This window comes from Suncus etruscus, chromosome 18 (genome assembly GCF_024139225.1).
Source record: "Suncus etruscus isolate mSunEtr1 chromosome 18, mSunEtr1.pri.cur, whole genome shotgun sequence".
NCBI classification, from domain to species: domain Eukaryota; kingdom Metazoa; phylum Chordata; class Mammalia; order Eulipotyphla; family Soricidae; genus Suncus; species Suncus etruscus.
Window position 1 is genome coordinate 58410051 of NC_064865.1, and position 25807 is coordinate 58435857.

At 35.9% G+C, this 25807-nt stretch overlaps 1 protein-coding gene across 1 annotated transcript; it reads right to left on the bottom strand.

The window, feature by feature from the left end:
- Positions 1-16605: 16605 nt before the first annotated feature.
- Positions 16606-21299, bottom strand: LOC125995932 (olfactory receptor 14J1-like). The gene is made up of 2 exons (XM_049764881.1): positions 20403-21299; positions 16606-16809 (listed from the first exon to the last, which is right to left on the bottom strand). Exons 1-2 carry the CDS (start codon positions 21297-21299, stop codon positions 16606-16608), a joined length of 1101 nt encoding a protein of 366 aa, XP_049620838.1.
- Positions 21300-25807: the final 4508 nt, after the last annotated feature.

Below are 25807 nucleotides of genomic sequence, written 5' to 3' on the forward strand. Positions count from 1 at the left end.
CCAGGTACCATATGGTTCCCTGAACATTGTTGGGTTCAGAATTGGAGACACTTGGAGCACAGCTAGGATAACCCCATGATACTTGGAAACACAGAGCAAGAACACAGCCGTATTCTTGGCTTCTCACAATAAACTGCAAAGCTATAGGCTGAAGATCACAGGGAGACGCTCCAGAGCACTGCTTAGGAGGCAAAAGTCAGGCAAAATATTAATACAACTACGAAAATCAGTTTGCAGTAGTATCTATGCCCTCTGTGTAATATGTAGACAACCAAGTTCTTTATTACTTTAATCATAATGCATCGTACAAATTGATATGAAATTATAGCTTTCCAGAACTTATGAGAAAATAACACATATCTCCAGAGTATTGTTAAAATGAAATTACGTTGATGATAAATAGCTGAATTAACAAATTGCTTTAACACTTAATTTGATCATATGAAAAAGCATTTCCTTCATAAAATAGTTTTTATTTTGTTAATTAATATGATGCACTTGGAGAGAAATTATAAATGTATCTAAAACTTGCAATTGTATGATAAAATATTTATATGAGAGTACAGATAAAATATTTGTATAAGAACATTATTTAACATAAGATATAAAATGGTCTAAAATGCAAAACATATGTCTTTGTATCTAAGCAATATTTTAATTAATAAAATGTGTTTTTAAAAATTAAGTTTAAAATTGGTACTAAAATTAGCAGATAGGCAGAAACTAACATAACTGAATAACTTTTAGACAGTAGATTTTAGAAGACATTAAAAGTTATGACTATGATCACTTATTTTTCAGAAGTAGGTTTTAGTAAACAGATAGGTAAGCAATCAGCAATGAAAAATCCTAAGCAATAAACATACAATATTTATTTCTCAATGATTAGTGTGTAATATTATTTATTGATGATAAATCAGTTATCATGACACAGGACATATAAGAAGTTTATAACACTAACTCTATGATAAAGACTATTAATTTACTTAGACCAAATGATGATGGAATTTTCTTGCTTATATTGTGCAATTTCATTGTAATATTCTTAAAATCTTCTATTAATACAGATGACTTCATCCAGAAGTAGTTATGTCCATCAACATTTACTTTAACCTATTTTAAAGTAATCTTGAATCTGTATTATGGTGTGTGAATTTATAATGGCAACACATATTTCCATATGTGTAAATTGCATGTCTTTAAGAATTGCTCAAATTACTAATTCACATGTAAACTAGGATTAGAAATCTTTATAAGATAATGATTTAGGCTCATAGATAAAATTCATCACTCAGATATTTTTTCCTTGCAACTGAAACAGGTCGGGTCAATTTTTGCAGAACGCAGAAAATTACATTTCTATGAGTTAAGTCAAGTGTTTTATATTCAAGTATATTATATAAAAAAGAATTCATTCAGGGCAGAAATGGTGGCACAAGTGGTAGGGCATTTGCCTTGCACATGCTTACCTAGGACAGACTGCAGTTTGATCCCCTGGCATCCCATATGGTCCCCCAAGCCAGGAGCGATTTCTGAGTGCATAGCCAGTAGTAACACCTGAGCGTCGCTGGGTGTGGCCCAAAAACCAAATAATAAATAAATAAAAGAAAGAATCAATTCATATTCATAGAACTACTTTATATTTATTGAAAAGATATGTTTAGCCATTTTATTGATTCATATTAAATTTACTCTCATTGATTAATACATGGCCAAAATGGTATGAATATTTTATGTTCATACCTTTAAATATGTTTTTCCTTAAAATTTTTATAATATGCCTAATTTTTGGATTAGAAAAATATATGTGTTATTAACTTATTCAGAAATTTGTAATGCACTTAAATTAAAATTATTTCTTTGAGGGGGACCACACCCAGCTGCTCATAGTTTACTCCCTGATTCTGTATTCAGGGATCAACCTGGCTGACCCAGGGCTTCATGTGGTATGTTTGGGGATCAAATCTCAGTCCTGCTGGAAGGGGTCAGGAATATTGTAGGATACTGGAATTGAAGATCAAACCTGAGTTGGCTACGTGCAAGGCAGGTGCCCTACCTACTGTATTATCATTCTAGCCCAAATTATGTTATATTTTGATTTAAGTAACTGACAATTATTTAATATACTACCGCTATATTTATCTATAATACCAAGAATACATACAGTAAAAATTGAAGGGATTTCCTGTATGTCATATCAAGATATTTATCCCTTTAATTCAACTCAGAATTGATAAAGTTGTCACCTTTAATTAAATATCAATGTACTTCTCGTACTTGAAACATAATTTCAGGATAGGTTATGGCTTTAGTGCATCAATTCTATTTTTTCTTCAGCCTATTCATTATCCTATAACTAAGGGTTAAACAAAATCCTAAATACCTCTCAGACCCCTGCTTACTACACTTGAATAATTTGTCTGTGGTTGCTGCTGTAGAAAGAATTTTAGATCTTTTGCAAATTGATTTTATAATGGTCAATGCCTGTTAAATAAGCAAATTATATGAGCTGTGTCACCCCATTGGATATTCGATCAGCATTCCATAACTGCTTATTTAATTACATATATATGGCACAGAATAGAGATGAACATTTTGCTCCACAAATTGTTTCTGGAATAAAAGGAGTTTACGATTTTCTCTTCAGGATTCCTAATTTCAAGTAAAAAAGATGCATAAGGACTCATGCATTTTATTATGATATTTTAATATCAGTGACATACATAATTTTATCAATTTTTCTGAGTCTCAGCACACTCACCAGGGCACATGCACAAAAGTCTTTCTTCAACATAAGGACAAGTTGAAATGTCAGAGGATGATAACTCTTAGCTCAAAGTTCTAATCTTTCATTCTGTGTCTTTCAATAAATATGGTTCTGTGGAGAGAAAGAAATCCCTCTTTGACTTTCAAAGTTTAGGCTGTGAATACCCTGTGGCAAGAGAAAAGTTCCTGAGCCTCTGGGTATTTGAATTGCTTTGTCAATACCCTAGGGCCCAATTCTGAAATTATACTGTTTTCTGGTATTTTTCTGCAGAGCTGGTAGAGTGGTCACACTTAATTAACTATGCTTTTATTTTTTTATGTATGTAACCTTAAGCTAAATTATTGAAAATCATTGAAATTTGCATTTTATTCTCACCATATCCAATGCAAAGACCTAATTAAATTAATAAGACTAATTGTACTAGTGATTTTTATGTACTCAGAAAAATATTATCATGTTGTGATAATAAAAAAGCAAAGGAATAACCCCTGATATTGTATTCCTATATCCCAATCAAATGCATGAGTAAAAACAGACATTTAAAATAAATTTGGAAATTCCATCTTAGAATCCTGGGCAACCTAAATTGGATGATTAACTCCATCTTTGACTTTCTATGTCTGTGTCTGTAAATTCTGTTTCTTTTTTACTGTTTTTTCTTCCTTTAATATATCTTATCAACTTCATAAAATATGTAAAAGTTAGCATGCTAAATAACATGGATAAAATAGCTCTAAGAGTTTGCTCAATAGTTGGAGCACTATGAAACTCTTAAATACAACTTAAACTCTTTGCTTCAAGATATAATTAATTTCAAATAAGCCGAAAATGGGTGTAGTCCTTCTAGAGGTTCTGAACCTCTGTTTGAGAGAGGACAGGAAAAATGAAATTGAAATACCACAACAATACAAAAAGAAATATTGAATAAAATATCCAGTGAGCACTCTAAAGGCAAGCACCACTTAATAGTCTCAGTTCTGAAATAAACCATGCCAGAGCACAAAAAGAAAGAGAAAGATAAAATAACATAAAATAAGATTGGGGACATCAACTTCAATATCAACACCAAAACAAAGAAGTCAAGAAAGATAAAAATAAATAAATAAGTAAATAAATAAATAGATAAATAGATTTAAAAAAAGGCTATTTTGTGCCCCCTCCTGTATTTTTCCTGCAGAGGCATAGTAAAAATTGGGGGCATTAGAGAGGGAATTTTTACCCCACTTTATTGCATTTTTTTTCTTCAAATAAAACCACATAACTTGAACTATCTAGTTCCGCCTCTCAAACAGAGGGGGAAATAAGGGAGGGTGCCAGGACCAACCAGATATATGATCACTAAGTAGTAAGCTAGAAACATAGGGGTCCTCGGGGGTGAGCGTGGGTGATAGGGGATGCAGGATGGGAACGGGGGTGGAGGGAGGGCAAATTTGGTGATGGGGATTCCCCTGATTCAATGTATATACCTAAAATACTACTGTGAAAGATATGTAAGCCAATATGGTCAAAATAAAAATTATATAAAAAAGGGTTCCAATAGTGGATTTAAAAATGATATAATTAATTTCAAAGAGTTATTTTACTCCAAATCACCAAACATAACACTATTTTAGCTAACCTTTCCAAATATAAGCTTTCCAGTCACTAATTTTGCTATAAAAATATACCTATATTTTCTGTATAAATTTTTCTCTCAAAACCATTTCTAACAAATTTTAACTTGTTATCTACTTTAAACTCTAATATAATATATATCCACACTTTAAATTAGAAACTAATACTAGTTATAATGAAAAATTTTAAAATGTCAGCATTATTTTAAAGAACTAAAATCCAAGAAGTCTTCTAACATACAAGAAATGTTCTAACTATGGAATACTTACTACTAACATCACCAGTGTTTAATGAAAAGAAGTAATCAGAAGTGCATTAACAAATTCAGATAATGTCTGAAACAATATATATTAGAAGATCTGATATAAAAGCACGATTGTGACATGGCAGCAGAATTTAATATAATAACAATTAAAGTAGTGGCCTTAATATTAGGTACATATATAGATTTATAAATAGAGCAAGAAAAAGATAGATAGATTGATTGTTAAATAGATAGCTAGATTGACAGACACAAACTTATGTACATAAAGGAGGCACTCAAAAGAATTTAAGAATCTGAAGACGGCAAAAGCTGGCTCCCTGTGTGTGACACCAGGCGGGGAAAATCCGCGAAAGTACACCGGCCCAGTGGGGCTCAGCTGTGAAAGACTGTGAGTGTGACCTGTCTATGTCTGTCTACTGTCCTCTTGCGTGAAACTCTTGCGAGTGGGGCAAAAAGAGCCTCCAGAAACCTCGCTCGCCCAGACGCCATTTTCAGGGAGGGACTTCAGAGCATAAAAGCCGGCTATCCTTTGCAAAAGCTGGCTCCCTGTGTGTGACACCAGGCGGGGAAAATCCGCGAAAGTACACCGGCCCAGTGGGGCTCAGCTGTGAAAGACTGTGAGTGTGACCTGTCTATGTCTGTCTACTGTCCTCTTGCGTGAAACTCTTGCGAGTGGGGCAAAAAGAGCCTCCAGAAACCTCGCTCGCCCAGACGCCATTTTCAGGGAGGGACTTCAGAGCATAAAAACCGGCTATCCTTTGCAAAAGCTGGCTCCCTGTGTGTGACACCAGGCGGGGAAAATCCGCGAAAGTACACCGGCCCAGTGGGGCTCAGCTGTGAAAGACTGTGAGTGTGACCTGTCTATGTCTGTCTACTGTCCTCTTGCGTGAAACTCTTGCGAGTGGGGCAAAAAGAGGCTCAGAGGAGCACGGCCGCTCCGCTTCGCTACGCGGCCGTGCACTCTTTCTAAGGAAAGAACTCCATTGCAACAAGAAGGAAAAATCACACTAAGAACGGCGCTATATCACAGAAGCAAACATTTCTCTCTGGACTGTCTTCTCTGTTACATGCTCGGGCCTAAGATTTGACCCAGTGTGAGGCTTCATCCACGGAGGACTCCCCTCCCTTAGAGGCAAGTCAGCCCATCCAGAAAGGGAGGAGCCAGAGGAGTGTGCTGCCTACATCATATAGACAATGAATACCACTACAACACGTAGAAAAACCCACAATACAAATGTGACAATGGGGAAACAGCGCAGGCCAGCATCAGACATAGAGAATGAAGATGACAATTCTGAGGACCAGATAATGACTGAACAACTAATCAACCTCTCAGATAAGGACTTTAGACTAGCAATATGGAAGGTGCTCAACAGACTCCAAGAAACCATGGATCGAGTTGAACAGAACACTAATAAGAACCAAGAAAATATGAAGGCAGAAATGACAAAACTCCAAACTGAAATAACATGTCAACTAACAGGCCTGAAAAACTCAGTAAACGAAGTGAATGACAAAATGGATAAGCTCTGGGACAGGGTATCAGAAGCTGAGAATAGACTTGGTGCTGTGGAAGATGAGATACATAACAATTCCATACAGCAGGAGAGATTGGACAAAAAACTTAAAGCAAATGAGCAGACAATGGAAAAATTAGTCAAAGAATGGGAACAGACGAAAATAGAAGTCTATGATAAGATCAACAGAAACAACTTAAGAATCATTGGAGTCCCAGAGACCCAGGAAGAAAATTTCCAGGAAGAATCAATGGTCAAGAACATCATTAAAGAGAAACTTCCAGAGCTAAAGAATATATGTGATCAAATCCTGCATGCCCGAAGAGTACCAACCAAAAGAGACCCCAGAAAAACCACCCCAAGACACATCCTAGTCACAATGACAAATCCCACAGATAGAGACAGAATTCTGAAAACAGCAAGATCAAAAGGGGAAATCATGTTCAAGCAAGCTTCCCTGAGATTTACAGCAGACCTGTCACCAGAAACGCTCAATGCCAGAAAGCAGTGGTGGGATATTGTGACAAGACTGAATGAAATGAATGCTTCACCCAGAATACTATACCCAGCAAAACTCACTTTCCGGTTTGATGGAAGAATACATGGTTTCACAGACAAAAAACAGCTCAGAAACTTCACAGACACAAAACCAGTCTTAAGAGAAAAACTGAAAGACCTAATCTAAGACAAGACTACCCAAAAGACACACCAAATTTTGAAATAAAGATGGCGTTAAATCCCAGGACAATTCTTTCTCTCAACGTCAATGGACTAAATGCACCAGTTAAGAGACACAGAGTGGCTAAATGGATCAAAAAACTCAATCCAACCTTCTGCTGCCTACAAGAAACGCACCTGAATAGTCAGAACAAACATAGACTCAAAATAAAAGGCTGGAGAAAAGTTATCCAAGCAAACAACACCCATAAAAAAGCTGGAGTGGCCATACTAATATCAGATAATGCAAACTTTATACTCAGGAAGGTTGTAAGGGACAAAGACGGACATTTTATATTAATCAAGGGGTACGTAGAGCAGGAAGAATTCACTCTCCTAAACATATATGCACCGAATGAGGGGCCAGCAAAATATTTAATACAACTGCTGACAAATCTGAAAAATAATATCAACAACAACACAATAATTGTGGGGGACCTAAACACGGCTTTGTCAACACTGGACAGGTCAACCAGACTGAAACCCAACAAGAATATACTAGACCTGAGGAGAGAAATGGAAGAAAGAGGCCTAGTGGATATATATAGGACACTCCATCCCCAGAAACCTGGATACACATTCTTCTCCAATGTACATGGGACATTCTCCAGGATAGACTACATGCTGGCACATAAAACATACCTCCATAAGATCAAGAGGATAGAAATTTTGCAGACTACCTTCGCTGACCACAAGGCTCTGAAATTATTTGTGAACTCCAAAGGGACTCAGAAGAAACACTTTAACACCTGGAAGTTAAACAGCCTCATGCTCAATAACCAGTGGGTCCGAGATGAAATCAAGGAGGAAATAAAAAGGTTCCTGGAAACAAATGACAATAAAGACACAAACTCTCAGAACTTATGGGACACAGCAAAAGCAGTACTGAGAGGAAAATTTATAGCTTTGCAAGCACACATCAGGAAGGAAGAAGGAGCTTACCTGAGTAGCTTAATGACACAGCTAATAGAACTAGAAAATGCTCAACAAAAGGACCCAAGAACAGGAAGACAGAAGGAAATAACAAAGCTGAGAGCAGAAATCAACGAAGTGGAAACTCAAAAAACAATCCGAAAGATCAACGAAAGCAGAAGTTGGTTCTTTGAAAAAATAAACAAGATTGATAGACCACTGGCAAACCTAACAAAGAAAGAGAGAGAGAGAAACTTGATAACTCGTATCAGGAATGAAAAAGGAGAGATCACTACTGATATGACAGAGATTCAAAGGGTAATCAGAAACTACTTTGAAAAACTCTACGCCACTAAAAATGAGAACCTGGAAGAAATGGATAAATTCTTGGACTCTTATAATCTTCCACGGTTGAAGGAAGAGGATGTAGCATATCTAAACACCCCCATCACCATTGATGAAATTAAAACAGTAATCAAATGTCTGCCGAAAAACAAAAGCCCAGGTCCAGATGGATTCACTAATGAATTCTATCAAACTTTCCAAGAGGAACTACTGCCAATCTTGGCAAGACTCTTTCATGAAATTGAACAAACAGAAACACTTCCAAATAGCTTTTATGAAGCCAACATCACCTTGATACCTAAACCAGACAGAGACGCTACCAAAAAAGAAAATTACAGACCAATATCACTGATGAATGTAGATGCAAAGATCCTCAACAAAATCCTGGCAAATAGGATTCAATGCCTCATTAAGAAGATCATCCACTACGATCAAGTAGGTTTCATCCCAGGAATGCAAGGCTGGTTTAACATCCGTAAATCTATCAACATAATACACAACATCAATAACAAGAAAAATAAAAACCACATGATCATATCAATAGATGCAGAGAAAGCATTTGATAAGGTCCAACACCCATTCTTGATCAAAACTCTCAGCAAGATGGGAATGGAGGGAACCTTTCTCAATATAGTGAAGGCCATCTACCACAAGCCAGTGGCAAATATTATCCTCAATGGAGAAAAACTGAAAGCCTTCCCTCTAAATTCTGGCACAAGACAAGGCTGTCCTCTCTCACCACTCCTATTCAACATAGCACTGGAAGTACTTGCTATAGCGATTAGGCAAGAAAAGGATATCAAGGGAATCCAGATAGGAAAGGAAGAAGTCAAGCTCTCACTGTTTGCAGATGACATGATACTCTACTTAGAAAACCCTAAAGACTCTATCAAAAAGCTTCTAGAAACAATAGACTCATATAGCAAGGTGGCAGGCTACAAAATTAACACACAAAAATCAATGGCCTTTCTATACACCAACAGTAATAAAGAAGAAATGGACATTAAGAAAACAACCCCATTCACAATAGTACCACACAAACTCAAATATCTTGGAATCAACTTGACTAAATATGTGAAGGACCTATACAAAGAAAACTATAAAACTCTGCTCCAAGAAATAAGAGAGGACACACGGAAATGGAAACACATACCCTGCTCATGGATTGGCAGGATTAACATCATCAAAATGTCAATACTCCCCAAGGCATTATACAGATTTAATGCCATCCCTCTAAAGATACCCATGACATTCTTCAAAGAAGTGGATCAGACACTTTTGAAATTCATTTGGAACAATAAACACCCTCGAATAGCTAAAGCAATCATTGGGAAAAAGAATATGGGAGGAATTACTTTTCCCAACTTTAAACTGTACTACAAAGCAACAGTTATCAAAACAGCATGGTATTGGAATAAGGATAGGTCCTCAGATCAGTGGAATAGGCTTGAATACTCAGAAAATATTCCCCAGAGATACAACCATCTAATTTTTGATAAAGGAGCAGGAAATCCTAAATGGAGCAGGGAAAGCCTCTTCAACAAGTGGTGTTGGCACAATTGGATAGCCACTTGCAAAAAATTAAACTTAGACCCCCAGCTAACATCATGTACAAAGGTAAAATCCAAATGGATTAAAGACCTCGATATCAGCCCCAAAACCATAAGATATATAGAACAGCACATAGGCAAAACACTACAGGACATTACAGGCATCTTCAAGGAGGAAACTGCACTCTCCAAGCAAGTGAAAGCAGAGATTAACAGATGGGAATATATTAAGCTGAGAAGCTTCTGCACCTCAAAGGAAATAGTGCCCAGGATACAAGAGCCACCCACTGAGTGGGAGAAACTATTCACCCAATACCCATCAGATAAGGGGCTAATCTCCAAAATATACAAGGCACTGACAGAACTTTACAAGAAAAAAACATCTAACCCCATCAAAAAATGGGGAGAAGAAATGAACAGACACTTTGACAAAGAAGAAATACGCATGGCCAAAAGACACATGAAAAAATGTTCCACATCACTAATCATCAGGGAGATGCAAATCAAAACAACGATGAGATACCACCTCACACCCCAGAGAATGGCACACATCACAAAGAATGAGAATAAACAGTGTTGGCGGGGATGTGGAGAGAAAGGAACTCTTATCCACTGCTGGTGGGAATGCTGTCTAGTTCAACCTTTATGGAAAGCGATATGGAGATTCCTCCAAAAACTGGAAATCGAGCTCCCATACGATCCAGCTATACCACTCCTAGGAATATACCCTAGGAACACAAAAATACAATACAAAAACCCCTTCCTTACACCTATATTCATTGCAGCTCTATTTACCATAGCAAGACTCTGGAAACAACCAAGATGCCCTTCAACAGATGAATGGCTAAAGAAACTGTGGTACATATACACAATGGAATATTATGCAGCTGTCAGGAGAGATGAAGTCATGAAATTTTCCTATACATGGATGTACATGGAATCTATTATGCTGAGTGAAATAAGTCAGAGAGAGAGAGAAAAACGCAGAATGGTCTCACTCATCTATGGGTTTTAAGAAAAATGAAAGACACCCTTGTAATAATAATTTTCAGACACAAAAGAGAAAAGAGCTGGAAGTTCCAGCTCACCTCAGGAAGCTCACCACAAAGAGTGATGAGTTTAGTTAGAGAAATAACTACATTTTGAACTGTCCTAATATTGAGAATGTATGAGGGAAATGTAGAGCCTGTTTAGGGTACAGGCGGGGGTTGGGTGGGGAGGAGGGTGATTTGGGACTTGGGTGATGGGAATGTTGCACTGGTGATGGGTGGTGTTCCTTTTATGACTGAAACCCAAACACAATCATGTATGTAATCAAGGTGTTTAAATAAAAAAAAAATTAAAAAAAAAATAATAAAAAAAAAAAAAAAAGAAAATGGGCCATCATTCTTCAAAATGTATTCTCCTGCTTTTGAAAAAAATCAAGCTTTTGTGAATAAAAAAATGATTCTCAAAAAAAAAAAAAAAAAAAAAGAATCTGAAGACACCATCATAGATATCTGAAATGCATTTAGAAGACAATTAATGTTCACAAGGATTACATAAAGAAAAAAGAGAAAGTTAAAGAAATGTTGGTAGAAAAATTCATAGTCAATATTTTCTAAGTCTGAGGATGGATGCAAATAGCCTGATCCAGGAAGTGCAGAGTTAGAAACAATAAGAACCCAAGCAGAGGGCCCGGAGAGATAGCACAGCAGCGTTTGCCTTGCAAGCAGCCGATCCAGAACCTAAGGTGGTTGGTTCGAATCCCGGTGTCCCATATGGTCCCCTGTGCCTGCCAGGAGCTATTTCTGAGCAGACAGCAAGGAGTAACCTCTGAGCACTGCCAGGTGTGCCCCCCCCCCCAAAAAAAAAAAAAAACAAAAACAAAAGAACCCAAGCAGAAGAAAAATGAGATTATTGTAATTTAAATGGCAAAAACATTGAGAGTTTTCCTTCTTCTCAGGCCAATTTAGGACTCTCATCAGAATGCTCAAATGTTACTATGAGAACCAAAATGGTAAAGTATAATAGTTTCAGATTTTTTAATTTAATGATTTCCCAACCAAGAAAACTCTATCTTACAGATTATTATTTGTAGTTGAGGAAGTGATTTTTAAAAATTTACTCTCAAGTGAACAGCTGAATGCATCTTCAAACAAGCTCTGCAAAGGAATCTACATGGGCTTCTATTTTAAGAACCGAAGTATTTAGAGGGAAAAACTACCAGAATCTTCATTAAAAATGCAACACTTTAATATGAATTATTTTTCTAAACATGAGTGCCTTGAAATTTTCTGTCAAAAAGGAACAGAGGGGTGGGATGGAGCCTAAAATACAGCAAACTAACAGAACACAAACATTGACTGCTTATGGCTGACACACTTGGAAGAATAGTTAAGAAGGCTAGAATATTGGTCTTAAAAAAGACAGTAAAAAAAGAAAAAGGTCAGTGAAACTTCAATAATAAGTTCCATGAACTTTACTGCATTTTCAGATTCAAACCACCCACACCTAGATATCATCTGATAACTGACAAAGGTGTCAGTTTAACACCCTGAAAACAATTCATCCAGTTAAAAATATTTGTTCTTGGGCCGAAGAGATAGCATGGAGGTAAGGCGTTTGCCTTTCATGCAGAAGGTCATCAGTTCGAATCCGGCTTGCCATATGGTCCCCCATGCCTGCCAGGAACAATTTCTGAGCATGGAGCCAGGAGTTTCCCCTGAGCACTGCCGGGTGTGACCCAAAAACTTACAGAGCTATTTTGCAGCCAATCAGGGAAACAGGGGACCTAATGGCCTAAGGCATGTAGGAATTTGTCAGTAACTCCTTGGCCCCCTTTCTCCAAGATCCCTGTGATGTCATATGCAACAATGAAACAAACCCCAAGGGACCAAGTTAAAGTAAGGAAACCTAAATCTTTCCCCAGATATGGCAGAGGACTTCACTGGTCCAAAAATTGTTTTTGTTTTTACATCTCTTTTGTTTTGTTTTGTCTTGTTTTGTTTTGTTTTGTTTTGGGGGGCTATACCCAGAGACACTCAGGGATTACCATCCTGGTTCTCTGCTCAGAAATCGCTCCTGGCAGGCACAAGGGATCATATGGGATGCCAGGATTTGAATCACCGTTGGTACTGGGTCTGCCGTTTGCAAGGCAAATGCCCTACCACTGTGCTATCTCTCATATATTAACTACCAGGGAAAGATCAGTACATAGCCTGTGGACTCAAATGCACTGTTTCCATTGCTGAAAGCCTCAATATTTGCGTAGTAATTGCAGATTGCTTTCCAATACTGCTCCCTTGGGACGGAAGCCTATGCGAGAGAAACTGACAAAGGAGCCAGCACCTGGCCCTCAAAATCAGGCACCCCCGTACTGTGGGGTATCCCTTCACCCAAAGCCCTTGCCTGGGCTTTCTGTTGATGTCAATTCCACATGAGGAATCAGAACTGCCAATACAAAGGGTGGGGCGGACTATTTTGAAGAAAGAAAGAAAAGAGTCTAGGTTGGGGGAAAGGATGGGTAGAAAAAGAGGCAGAGAGAGAGGAGGAGGAGCAGACCAGAACTTCTAAGAAGAAAGCTTAGCATAGAAGCCATGTGAGGAAAAGCATATGGCAGTTAGGCAAGCTGACTCCAAAGAAACGCTAACTGACTGCTTATGAATTAATCTCTTCGCCATTACCCTGTAATCTTCAGACCCATGCCAGGCCATGCCATGCTGAGGGAGATCTCAAAAGACACGTGTACCTTAGACATTATACTTTAATTAAAACAACATCCTACCACTAACAAGTATGCTTCCCAGTCCAACCCAAATAAATACTGTTGCATAAATGATCTCAACCCCACGACCTCCAGAAGCAGAACCCTTGAAATTATATTTTCTAAAAATTTAACTCTCACTCTGGGTCAATGTCCTTACAAGTTGAGAACTGGGATAAGAAGGACCCATACCCCAGGCACCGTAGGTTTGATTATAGGAAGAAGCAGTTGAACTATTAAAGGCATACTTGTTCACCTGGGACTAATAGAATCAGATTCTCTTGAAGAGCCTCTTATGGTCCTAATGGTGCCAGTGACCTGAATGATTTGCTGCATTGGAATTGTTGCTGCATATTTTGTCCTATCTGGACATGGGTCATGAAAATCCCCCCTCTCTGAAATTGTGGAAATCACAAGCCCCCATTCATTGTTTTTAATATTATTATTAATTTCCCAGTAAAAATGATGAAGGAACTTACCTTTCCGAATGCATGGTTAATAAATTTTATAGTTGAAATATTCTTGAAGAATAATTTACCATAAATCCTATCTTTACAACGAAATAAGAGAACTAGTAAATATGATTTTCTACCTAAATATTCAAATTATAAAATATGGTTTTATAAAGAAGGTAATCTAAAATGTAAGTATTATGGCAAAATCTGAGTATATCTATAGTTAAAGCATTTTAGCATTAATTAAGGCTTTTAAGGTATAGCATAAGCATTTTGGCATTAAAGAATATTAAGTAGTAAGAAAACTTAAATTTCATTTATATTTAGAACTGTGACAAAAACCACCAACAAACCTTAAACAGAATCAAATAAGTATTGACAAAAATTTAGGATCATTTGAAACTATGATTCTGAAGCATTCTTCCACAAATGAGATCATGACAAATATTTAGACTGAAATGTACGATATTTATATAAAACTTTAAATAATGTAAATATATGAGAATGGAATTGGCACTTACTAGAAAACATATAGACAGAAGAGTCAAACAATAGGGGTCAGAAAGATAGTCCAGTGGGTAGGTAGCATCCCTAGCATTGGATATGGTCCCCTGAGCACCACCACGATTAATTCCTGAGTGCAGAACTAGGAGTAATACCTGCACACTGCTGGGTGTGGCACAAATACCCTCCCCAAAAAGAACATAAACAATAATTTCTGAATGATAAATTAATATTTATATATGATTTATAAATAGTTTTACTCTCATGATTTATAGGCAGGTAAGACATGGGACCTTCTTTTTAGATGTTCAGCTGTAAATCAGATGTGCCCATTAGAACTGAGAATGACAATTTTTTCTCACACAGGTCAATGCCAAGTAAAGACATGGAAAAATTTCTCAAGTTTGAGACTTGTGGAGAGAACTTGAATATAATTCATATTTCTTTTTTTCAGGTTCCCTATTTCCATAAAATATGAAAAATCATATGCTTTTGAAAAGTTTCTATTGAAAAAACTTATGGAATTTTTATTTATTGTGCAATCTTTCTTTTTAAAATCTCAAGAGACTCAACATAACACATTAAAGTAATTCTTCCCTCAACATAAGGACAAATGTCAGTGTAGGCATCTGACACTTAGCCCAAGGCCTTGATATCAAACACCTTCCTCTTTCAGTCAAATTTGCTTGTGGATAGAATAAAATGAGTTCATTTCAATATGATTCTGGACATATTAAAGGTTAGTTTGAATCCTGGTCCCTGAGAATTTGGGACTCAGCAAACAAACACGCAGAGGCTTTAAGATTCAAGGAATCTTGAGATTTCTTGTAGAGCATTTTTCAGTTAATGTGATATAATGATTGTGCAATTGGTGTTTTATTTTTGTATGCATCAGAAAAATTGTGGACAAACATTGTAGTATAAAAATATAAAATATAAGAGTTAATTTAATTTAAATTGCTAAAGTAATAGGATATTCATTTTAAAATTAGATACCATTGTGGTTACTAGTGATATGATATGAAAAGGGGCAACTATACTAATAGATTGCTACCCAAGAAACAAAGAATTACTCCAAATGTTATAGCACATACCCCAATACAAACTCCAAAGAACGAATTTTCAAAAAATAAAATTTTTACTAGAATTAGTTTAAAATAAACCTTTAGCTAGTGGTGTGACAATTAAAAATTTTGACAATTAAAAATTTTAAATCTTATAAAAGTAGACTCATAGCATTGAGGTTGCCTGACTTTCAAATTGAAATTTAACTCTATTATCACAGAGCAGTAATATATTTGGGCTATCATTTCACAAATGGGAGGTTTTCAAATAAAAGACAGCATTATAATAATATGCTGAGACAATAGAGATGAGGACTGAAAGAACTAGCCCACAATATGAAACTTGCCACAGAGAGTGGTGAATGCAGTTAGAGAAATAACTACATTAACAGCTATCATGACAATGGCAGTGAGTGAAAGAAATAGAATGTTTGCCTCAAAGTGATGAGGGAAAGATTTCTTAAATGTTTTTAGGATATATATATATTTTTTAACTTCTCTTTTTCAAAGGACTGCTCCATTTTAGAATTCTAGCCTGCTAACAGAAATCTGCCAGAAAAGTGGGGAGCTACAGAAACAAAGAGGCCTCAGACAGTTAGGAAGAGGTTTCAGACAGCTAGCTTGAACTAAGATAAGCAAGTTCTGCTTTCACAGCTCCCAATGACAGCAAGCCTGGAAGATAAGACCAGTCTTGGGCATGTGAGATGAATACCCATTTATGCTCACTGTTAGTTTATAACTGCAACTTTAAATAAGTTTTGAGCTTTATAGGATATATCAATAAGTTAAGTTAATTGATAAGTACTCATGTACTATTACTAATTATTATAAGCCTAGAGTGATTCGAGCAGTACCAGCCAGAGGGGGCTCTTGGCGCCAGAAAGCCCAACTCCCATGCTTCTAAGGCTGACGTATGTGCCACTCTGGGCCAAGAACTCTAACCATTAGCTACATTTGAACCTTGAGTTTAATAATCCCCTTTCTTCTCTACAACTAACAAGGCCAGGGTCCTGGCCCACTGTGATAAGCTGACACCTGCAATATGTAACACTAGGATTGATAAGTTTTAATGGTCATCTCTTTGTTCATTGAACGTGTCTCTCAAAGTTATGATGCTTTTTTTAATGTAAGCCTTTGTTCATAGCTGCGTCTATGACTGATAAGGAAAAGTGCTGTTCTTGCTTTGAAAATTCCTATATAAACTCTGCAGAAAAAAGCCTCGGGGTCTCTGCTCTGAGATCTGTCTCAGCAGACGACCCTGACCGGTCAGATTAAATCTCGCCTGTTGCCTGTGCATGGTCTGTGTCTCTTTGAAACCCTCAAGGCGCCGAAAGGATGGAGGGGCACATTGCCCCTGACCCCAACAAAAGATAAGGGGGTGGGGGAGACAAAAAGATGGGGGCATTGATGATGGGGGAAATTTCACTGGTGAACGGGGGGTGTACTTTTTATGACTGAAATCCAGCTACAAATATGTTTGTAATCATGGTATTTAAATATACTATTTTAAAAAGCAAATGTGAGGATTTTAACTATAAAAATGGAAAAGATAGATAGCAAAAGAAAAAGATAGAGTGGGGGAGGGAGGGAGGGAGGGAATGAAAGAGAGAGAAAATATATGCCCCAAAGACAGAGGGGGATGAAGGGTGAGAGGGAAACTGGAGACATTGGTGGCAAAAATGCCCACTGGTGATAGTTGTTATGCATAGTATGATTGTAATTCAATTATGAAAAATTTTCTGTGAAGTAGAAAGCTACATTATGAACAACCTTGTAACCACGGTGTTTAAATAAATAAATAATTAGAAATTAAAAAAAAAAACAAGAACTCAAGCCCTTTGAGTTATCTCTTAGACTCCAACTGGCCTAACTTTAAAAAGGCATATAATATATGAGATATAAGTACTTTTCCTTTATGAATAAGCACTGAGGAAAAAATTAAAAAAGAAAATCTGGCACAAGAGAGAATACAAATATTTTCTATGTAATTTTCTTCTTTCAAAACCTATTTTCAGGAGCCAGAGAGATCGTTCAGAGAAGAAGATGCTTGCCTGGCAAGCAATGATCCAATTTTAACCCACAGCTCCACATATTAGTCTCTGAGTCCTGAGCATAGGGTGAAGAATATACACTATGAAAATCAATATTAATCTGTAAAGAATATAAGATTAGGGAGGAAAAAATGGAACTTGCTAAGATTCGACTGTTGCCAAGTGTGGTATTTTTCTGATAATTTTAATCTTTCTCAACAAATAGCTTCAGGGAAGGGATTGTACTTATGGAACTGTGTGAGATCAAACAAGGGCAATTTTTTTCAAATTACTTTATTTAAACATCGTGGTTTACAAGGTTGCTCAGAATAAGTTTCCCCACAGTTACCAAATTGTTCCTGGTTGAGTTTCAGTCACTCAATGTCCAGCACCCTATACTAGGGCACATTTTCTACCACCTATGTCTCCAGCTTTCATCCTGCCCTCTTCCCTGCCACCTTCCCTGCCTGCCTCTGTGACAGACGTTTTTCCTCTCTCTCCTCCCTCTTTTTCTCTCTTCCCTTTTACTCCCTTTTAGTCATTGTGATCTGCAATACTGTTACTGAAGAGGTATTCTGCATAGCTCTTTATCCCCTCAGCATTGACTTCTAGTCCAAGTGATCATTTCCAACTGTCACTGTCATAGTGGTCCTTTCCCTGCCAGAACTGCTCTACCCTGCTTTTGTGACAAGCTTCCTATCATTAACTGGCCAAGTGTCTACTCTCTCTGGATATTAATACCATGCTATCTTTGTTTTTATATCACACAAGTGAGTGCAATCATTCTATGTCTATCTATTTCTCTGATTCTTTTCACTCAGCACAATACACTCCAGATACATTCATGTAGAAGCATATTTCTAGGAAAGGAGATAATTTAATAATATTTATTCAGTAAAAACCTAAAGTGGACAGGGGCCGGAGCAGTAGTACAAGTGGTAAGGCATCTATCAAGCCCACACTAGCCTAGGACGGACTGCAAGCAATTTCTGAGCACATAACCAGGGGTAACTCCTCAATGTCACCGGGTGTGGCCCAAAGACCTAAAAATAAATGAACTGGGCAATAACTGTTTTCTAATTAAAAATACAAGGCAGGGGCCGGAGAGATAGCATGGAGGTAAAGCCTTTGCCTTGCAAGCAGAAGGACAGTGGTTCGAATCCCAGCATCCCATATGGTCCCCCGAGCCTGCCAGGAGCAATTTCTGAGCATAGAGCCAGGAGGAACTCCTGAGCTCTGCTGGATGTGACCCAAAAACCAAAACCAAAACCAAACCAAACAAAACAAAAATACAAGGCAAATAGAGGTTATTTAAGAGGTAAAAGAAGACATAGATTCCCATAAAAGAAGTAGACAGTTGCTAATAGAAAGTCAGAAAAGAGAAACCAAATAGTCATAGACAGGTAAAAATATAGAAGTACCATTTAAAACTTGATTAGAGGTTGTAAGAAAGAACTACATATAATAGTTAAATGAATCTAGTACAAATTACTTCAGCTCTAGTTGAGTCTTCATCTACATAGTGAGAATGGCATTATAAATCAGTCTTAATGTGTTAAGTAAAATAAATAATATTTAACATTAACTAGCACTATTCCTTACATATGAGTGAAATAAACATTTATTGCTATATAGTAGTTGTTTGCATATGAAGCAATTGTGATTCAAATATTTCAATTAAAAATAGTTCCCTATTTAAAATGTAACTCAATTAATTGAACATTCAAAAATTAACCCAGTTTCTATCTTTAGAATGGAAAATATCAAAACCCTAGACAGGTAGATAATATACTACAAAGAAATGTAAAATAGCCTTCATATTTCCCTTCATAAAATCAGTTAAGAATAGAAATTGAATACAAAGTCAAAAAATAAAAATTGATTACAATTCAAAATAATGACAAAGAAAGATAATTATATTCAGAATAAAAGCAGATAGTTATAAATCTACCAAAAATTTCTGTGTCCCCTAACATAAAAAATACACTGAGGATCCCTTTGTCCTGCTTTCTCCATTTGGGTGGATTGCTTTGTTGTGTCTTTATTGTTTTGTTTTTGGGACACACAGCACTCCAGTTACTCTTGGCTCTGAGCACTAATCACTAATGGCAGGCTTAGGGAACCCTATGGGATGCTGAGGATCTAATCTGGATCTGCTGGATGCAAAGCAAATGCCCTCAACTCTGTGCTATTGCTCTGACCCCACTTTTATTATGTCTTGATATTGGGGACTGAATGCAGGACCTCATATTGAAGGCATAACATGTGTTTTCCAACTGAGCTAAATCCATGACTTTCATTGATAAATAATGTTTTGAAGATTTAAACCTATGCATGAAAGTATCTTGGTGATCTATAGGAGACACAATTTTCTACTTGATTTCTAGATTTATTGACATCAAATCAAAAAGCAAAGCGTGTATGTTTCAGAAAATGTGAAAGTGAGTCTAAAACTTATATGACTATAGAAAGTTCCAAGGGTAATCCCCTCTTTGGATGGACAGAAGGAGAGTTAGGGTTCTGAAAAAGAATAACACTGTAAAGCTAGAGCAATGGGCAGTCTTATATCAAAAGCATGAACATTTCCTTCAGTTCAATTTATTAAAAACTCCATATCTATTTTTTTTCTTGTTCCAGACAAGTAGTCACTAAGATTTTCTAAGAAAAGTATATGACTCTATTAACAATACTAATGCAATGAATTGTGAATGAATAAAATGAGATTCTCTACACACTATGAACAAATGTTCTTTAATTATTAAATGTTATCTTTAAACATTATCTTTAAAAGTTTCTATTAAATTTCTGTATGATCATTTTTATATTTATCTTATTGGCCAATAGAATATGAATATTCTTTCAAAGGAGAAAATAATATATGTCATTAGCCCCAATGAGCTTTCTTTCTCTTAATTACTTTTTTTACAGCTGTCTTGATGGCTTTATTTCTCAGACTATAGATCATTGGATTGAAAGTTGGGGGAAATACTGTATACATCATTGTAAGAAACATGTCAAAAGCAGTTGGAGATTCAGAATGAGGTTTGAAATACTCAAAGGCACCTGTAGAAAGAAATAATATGACAACAGCGAGGTGGGGGAGGCAAGTGGAAAAGGCCTTGGCTCTGCCTTCTGCTGATGGCATCCTCAGCACAGAGGAAAATATGTTTGTGTAGGAGAATACAATAAAGATAAAACAAAGAAATGCCAACAAAGTCGTGAAAATGGTGACATTGACCTCGTTCATAAAATCACTGGAGCAGGAGAGTTTCAAGATCTGGGGGACATCACAGAAGAATTGGTGAATGACCCTGGGTCCACAGAAATGGATGGAGAATGTTGCTACTGTATGCATGACTCCAGAAATGGTCCCACTGACCCAGACTCCGATGACTCCGTGGACACATGTTCTGACATCCATTACTGTGTCATAGTGCAGTGGAAGGCAAATGGCCACATAGCGGTCATAGGACATCACTGTGAGCATGGACATCTCAGCAGAAGCACAGAGAGTGAAAACAAAGCACTGAAAAAAGCATTCCCAGTAGGAAATGTTGCCTCTATGCAAGAATGAGTTCACAATAAATCGTGGTACAGTCCCAGAAATAGAACAGAGATCCAAGAAAGAGAGATGCTTCAGGAAGAAATACATGGGAGAGTTGAGACTATCATCCATGGAAGTCACGATGATAATGAGGATGTTTCCAGTTAAAGCTAACAAATACATAACTAAGAAGAGAGAACCATATGCGCTTTCTAGCTCAGGATTGGCTGAAAATCCTGTAAGAAGAAACCCAGTTGTAAAGTTACTCATAGTCTTCATTAACTTTTGACTGAGTTGGACTGCCAATGACTGGTCTTGAATGATAAGTAAAACACCCCAAATTCTGTAGAGTTGAAACACAATGGTAAATTAAATAAGCCAATAATAAATACTAACTCAATATTTTTATTCATAAATATAAAATATTAAGACTTACAAGCTAACAAGCAACTATAAACCTTCAGTTAGTCAAAACCATATCAATTCATCAAATATTGCATATTGCCTAGTAGAAAACTACAAAAGAAGGCAATTCAAATTCTGTTGTAAAAAGGGAAATTATCTGTTCCATTATGTATCATTTACATATATTCTAAATCATTTTATAAGTATTTTAACTTAATAAAATATAAGAGAAATATGAAATACGATTTCATACTTAGGATGTTTTTATTTATTTATCTGGTTTTTGGGTTACACCCAGCAGCACGCAGGGGTTACTCCTGGCTCTATGCTCAGAAATTGCTCCTGGCAGACTTGGGGGACCATAAGGGATGCCGGGATTTAATCCACCATCCTCCTGTATGCAAGGCAATACCTCCATGCTATTTCTCCGACTCCAGGATATTCTTTATCATTCAAAAACACTATTTTATGAAGAAAGAAATCTAAAGTATATAATTGCATAGTCAAGAATGTGCATATATGCTTATAGTGAGTTTAGAATTTAACTAACAGAAAACAAAAATAGTGTGCAAACTAAACCAATCAACTGTATATCTAGATAGCACTTTTATATATTTAGAGAATAATCTGTATTTAAGAAAATTTATTCAGAGCCCTGGATATTTCGCAGTGGTAGAGTATTGCTTTGCATCGGTGAGACATGGGTTCAATCTCACACCAAAATTAAAAGAGAAAATACAAGGAAAACCTAACCTAGTTAAAATTAGTACAGCCATAAAAACAGGCAAATCCTAAAATTCTAAGGTAATAGGATGATTGAAAAATTATGATTGTAAGGCAAATTTTCATGATATACTTTTGAGTTCTTTATCTTAGGATATTTTATCTACCCTAGGATCTCAAAATGTATACATAGAAGTGACTGGAACTGAAAAAGACTAAAAAATTAGAAGGAAATGAGACCATAACAAGACCATAACAAGACCATAACAAAGACTGTTATCCTATCTCAGAGACATGAAAATCTGAGCCTACTTTGAGTTTTTCAGCACTATAAAAGCTCCAAAGGTAGTAGTGTATTAATATAAAGCTAAGGGTGACAAATATTTTTGTTTCTGTTACACGCCAATTAATAGTATTAAAAAATAATTCGAATCAGACCTTTGCTACAGTAGGTTTTTTCCAGAAGTCTAAAACTTAGCACACATCAAACTGGCTATTTTATGGAAAACAATTCTTCCTCATTTTTTTATTATTTGTGTTGTACAATGTTTTCTGGATGTGTATGTGTTCCACAATATCTTAAAAAGGAGTTTAAATCAAAATAAAGAATTTTAATGTAGATACTAACAGAAAAATATAGAAAGGCCTTAAAAGCTAATGCTTCTTGTCATACTAATGCCACATTAATTCACCTCGGTATTTTTCTTTTCCTTCCGTAACCAGGGAGTCCATATTTGTAGACTTTAGAAATTTCTTCCATCTCTATTTGTGAGAATGTTGTTTAATTTTCTAGATGAAAACTAACAAAAGTAACTTTATATGAAAGGAAACATTGCATATTCAGCATATTCATATGAATACTCATATTCATATGAAAGGAAACGTTGCATGCTTAATTAGTAATTCATATTTATTTAAAATAATAACAAATAGGCCATATAATCAAATAATGTTCATATTTTTATTTTTTGCATTACATATTTTTCTTTTTTAATATATAGATATTTACTACTTGTATATATATCACTTGTGCATTAAATTATTTGCATCTAAAATAACTTTGTGACATGAGCATCCATCTAACCCCTATAAAATCTTTCACTTCACACTACTATATTACAATAAGATCACAAATAGGAAAATAATATGTTAGTTTTTAGACTTTTCATTAGTCATTAGTCATTTCAAGACTTTTGTCCCTATGACCATTAAAAAGAGTCATAGTTTAGGGCCCGGAAACATAGTATAGCAGTTAGGGAATTTGCATTGCACAAAATTGATGATGGTTCTATCCATGGCTCCTCAAATGGTCCTCCAAGCCCACTGAGTATTGCCAAGTGTGGTAAAAAAAAAATACATTTGTTTTTAAATGAGTTCATATAGGTCTTTTACTGTTACTCCAGAATTTTCAAATTGTCTTTCCTCCTTTAAATCTGTTTTTGTCTCTATTCTTTGCCTCACATATAAAAGGGACAACCAAAATCCTAAATCGATTTTATAGTTATAACTATAAAAATTAAACATTTTTAAATACAACAAATATTTCACAAAATACATTTAACAACTGTCAATTATTTTATTATGAAGTTTTAAGAGTTGAGATATTTTGCCTTCCCACCACCAAACCCAACTACAAACATGCTTGTAATCATGGTGCTTAAATAAAAGTTTATATTAAAAAGTATTTTGCCTTGCATTCAAACCACATCGTTTTGTTCCCATCATCTCATATGGTCTTCTGTTCACCTCTAGAATTGATTCCTGACAAGAGAGCTAGCAGTAAGTCTCATAGACCACCAGATATGGTGCACAAATCAATTAATATTAACTAAAATAAAAAACTAAACAATTAGGGGCCAGAGTGGTGAAGCAGCAGTAGGGACTTTAACTTGCATGCCGCTGAACTAGATTTGATTCATGGCATCCCATATGGTCCCCCAAGTCAGGAGTGATTCTGAGTACAGACCCAGGAGTAACTCCTGAGCCTCACTGGGTGTGGCCAAAAACCAAAAATAATCAATTATATTTAAAAACCCATTCTATAAATATGCTAATGTACTTATATGATGGCTCTATAAAATATATTGCTTGAAGATGAGAGTTCTACTCCAAAAATATTTCTGAAATCAAAGTTTACAATGCTTTCTTCCAGATTTCTAATTAAAATCATCTGAATAAATACATTTTATTTAATATTTTTTAGTCTCAGGAAACTCACCAGAATACATTCAAGAACTTCTTCCCTTAACATGAGGACAAGCTGTCAGTGATATCAGTTAACATTTATCTGAAATTCTTGATTTCTACAAATCTGGACTAAGAGATCAAATATAAGCCTATTTGAATCCTTCATTGACCACTGGAGGTTAGACTAGGAAGTTTCCTTGGCAAATCATACCTCCTGAGTCTCTGGGAATTTAGAATTCACATTATACTCTGGGGTCCAAATAAATTATTCTGAGTTTAAGTAGAGTACTTTTTATTTAATACCATAACCACACCTATTTAAATTTTATTTTATGTTCATCGGACATTGAAAAATCACTCTAATGTATGCTATAAATTGAAGTAGGTTGAGCAAATATTTTCAATGAATTGAGTGAACTAAATTAACTAGACATTAAATAAACTGTGAAATTAATATGGTTAGTAAAGATATTATATGAAAAGCAGATAAATGTCAATACACTTAATGAATAAAACTAAGAAACGTTCACTTATTTATAACTATATCCCAATTAAGTTTTACTCTGAATAAATAATATAGGGTCATTTAGAATAAATATGTCTGTGTGCTCCATAGTTTGATTCCTATAAAACGGCCAAATATAGTGAAAACAAATTTATTGCTTAAGATAAATTCAACTGGGAACAGGTACACCTAGTCATTGAAAAATCACAATTTTTACATATGTTTTCCATTCATTGCATGCCTCTGTGATCCTAATGTATTGCGTAAATATTGTTCTTAACTCTTTTTTTTTATTTTTATTGTGACCAAAGTGCATTACAAATCTTTCACTGCATCATTTATGGTACATAGTGACAATGAATGAGGGGCATTCCCACCACCAGTGCTGCCCTCCCTCCGCCCCTGTTCCCAGTATGCATCCCATATCTCCCTCCTCTACCCACCCCAGTATGCGAGTGCAACTGGTCTCCACTTTACAGCTTGTTGTAGATTGAGCATCTATTCCACCATCATTGGAGATAAAAAGGATAAGAAAATGGGAATAAAAAAACTTTGGTGACAACTACCAAAAAAAAAAAAAAAAGAAAGAAGAGAGAGAGAGAAAAAAAAAGAAAAATGAAAGAAAAAAATGGAGCCGACAAATAAATATAAAAATAAATCTCTAAATAATAACCACAAGAGTGAAAATGAATGAGAAAATTGGAAGAAAAAAGAGAAGGAAAATAAAGTAAAAAACTAACAAATCAAAACAAAACAAGAAAAAGTATGGGTGCTGGAGTGGTAGGGTTTGGCGTTCCCCCCACTGTTTTTTTTTTTTTTTTTTTTTTTTTTTTGCATAGGCACAGTAAGCATTGGGGAAGAAAGGGAATTCCTGTGGCCTAAGAGATTCAGGGTTTCTCCATCCTTGAAGCATACCATCATGGGATCAACCCCTGGCTCCATATATACTCATTACCCC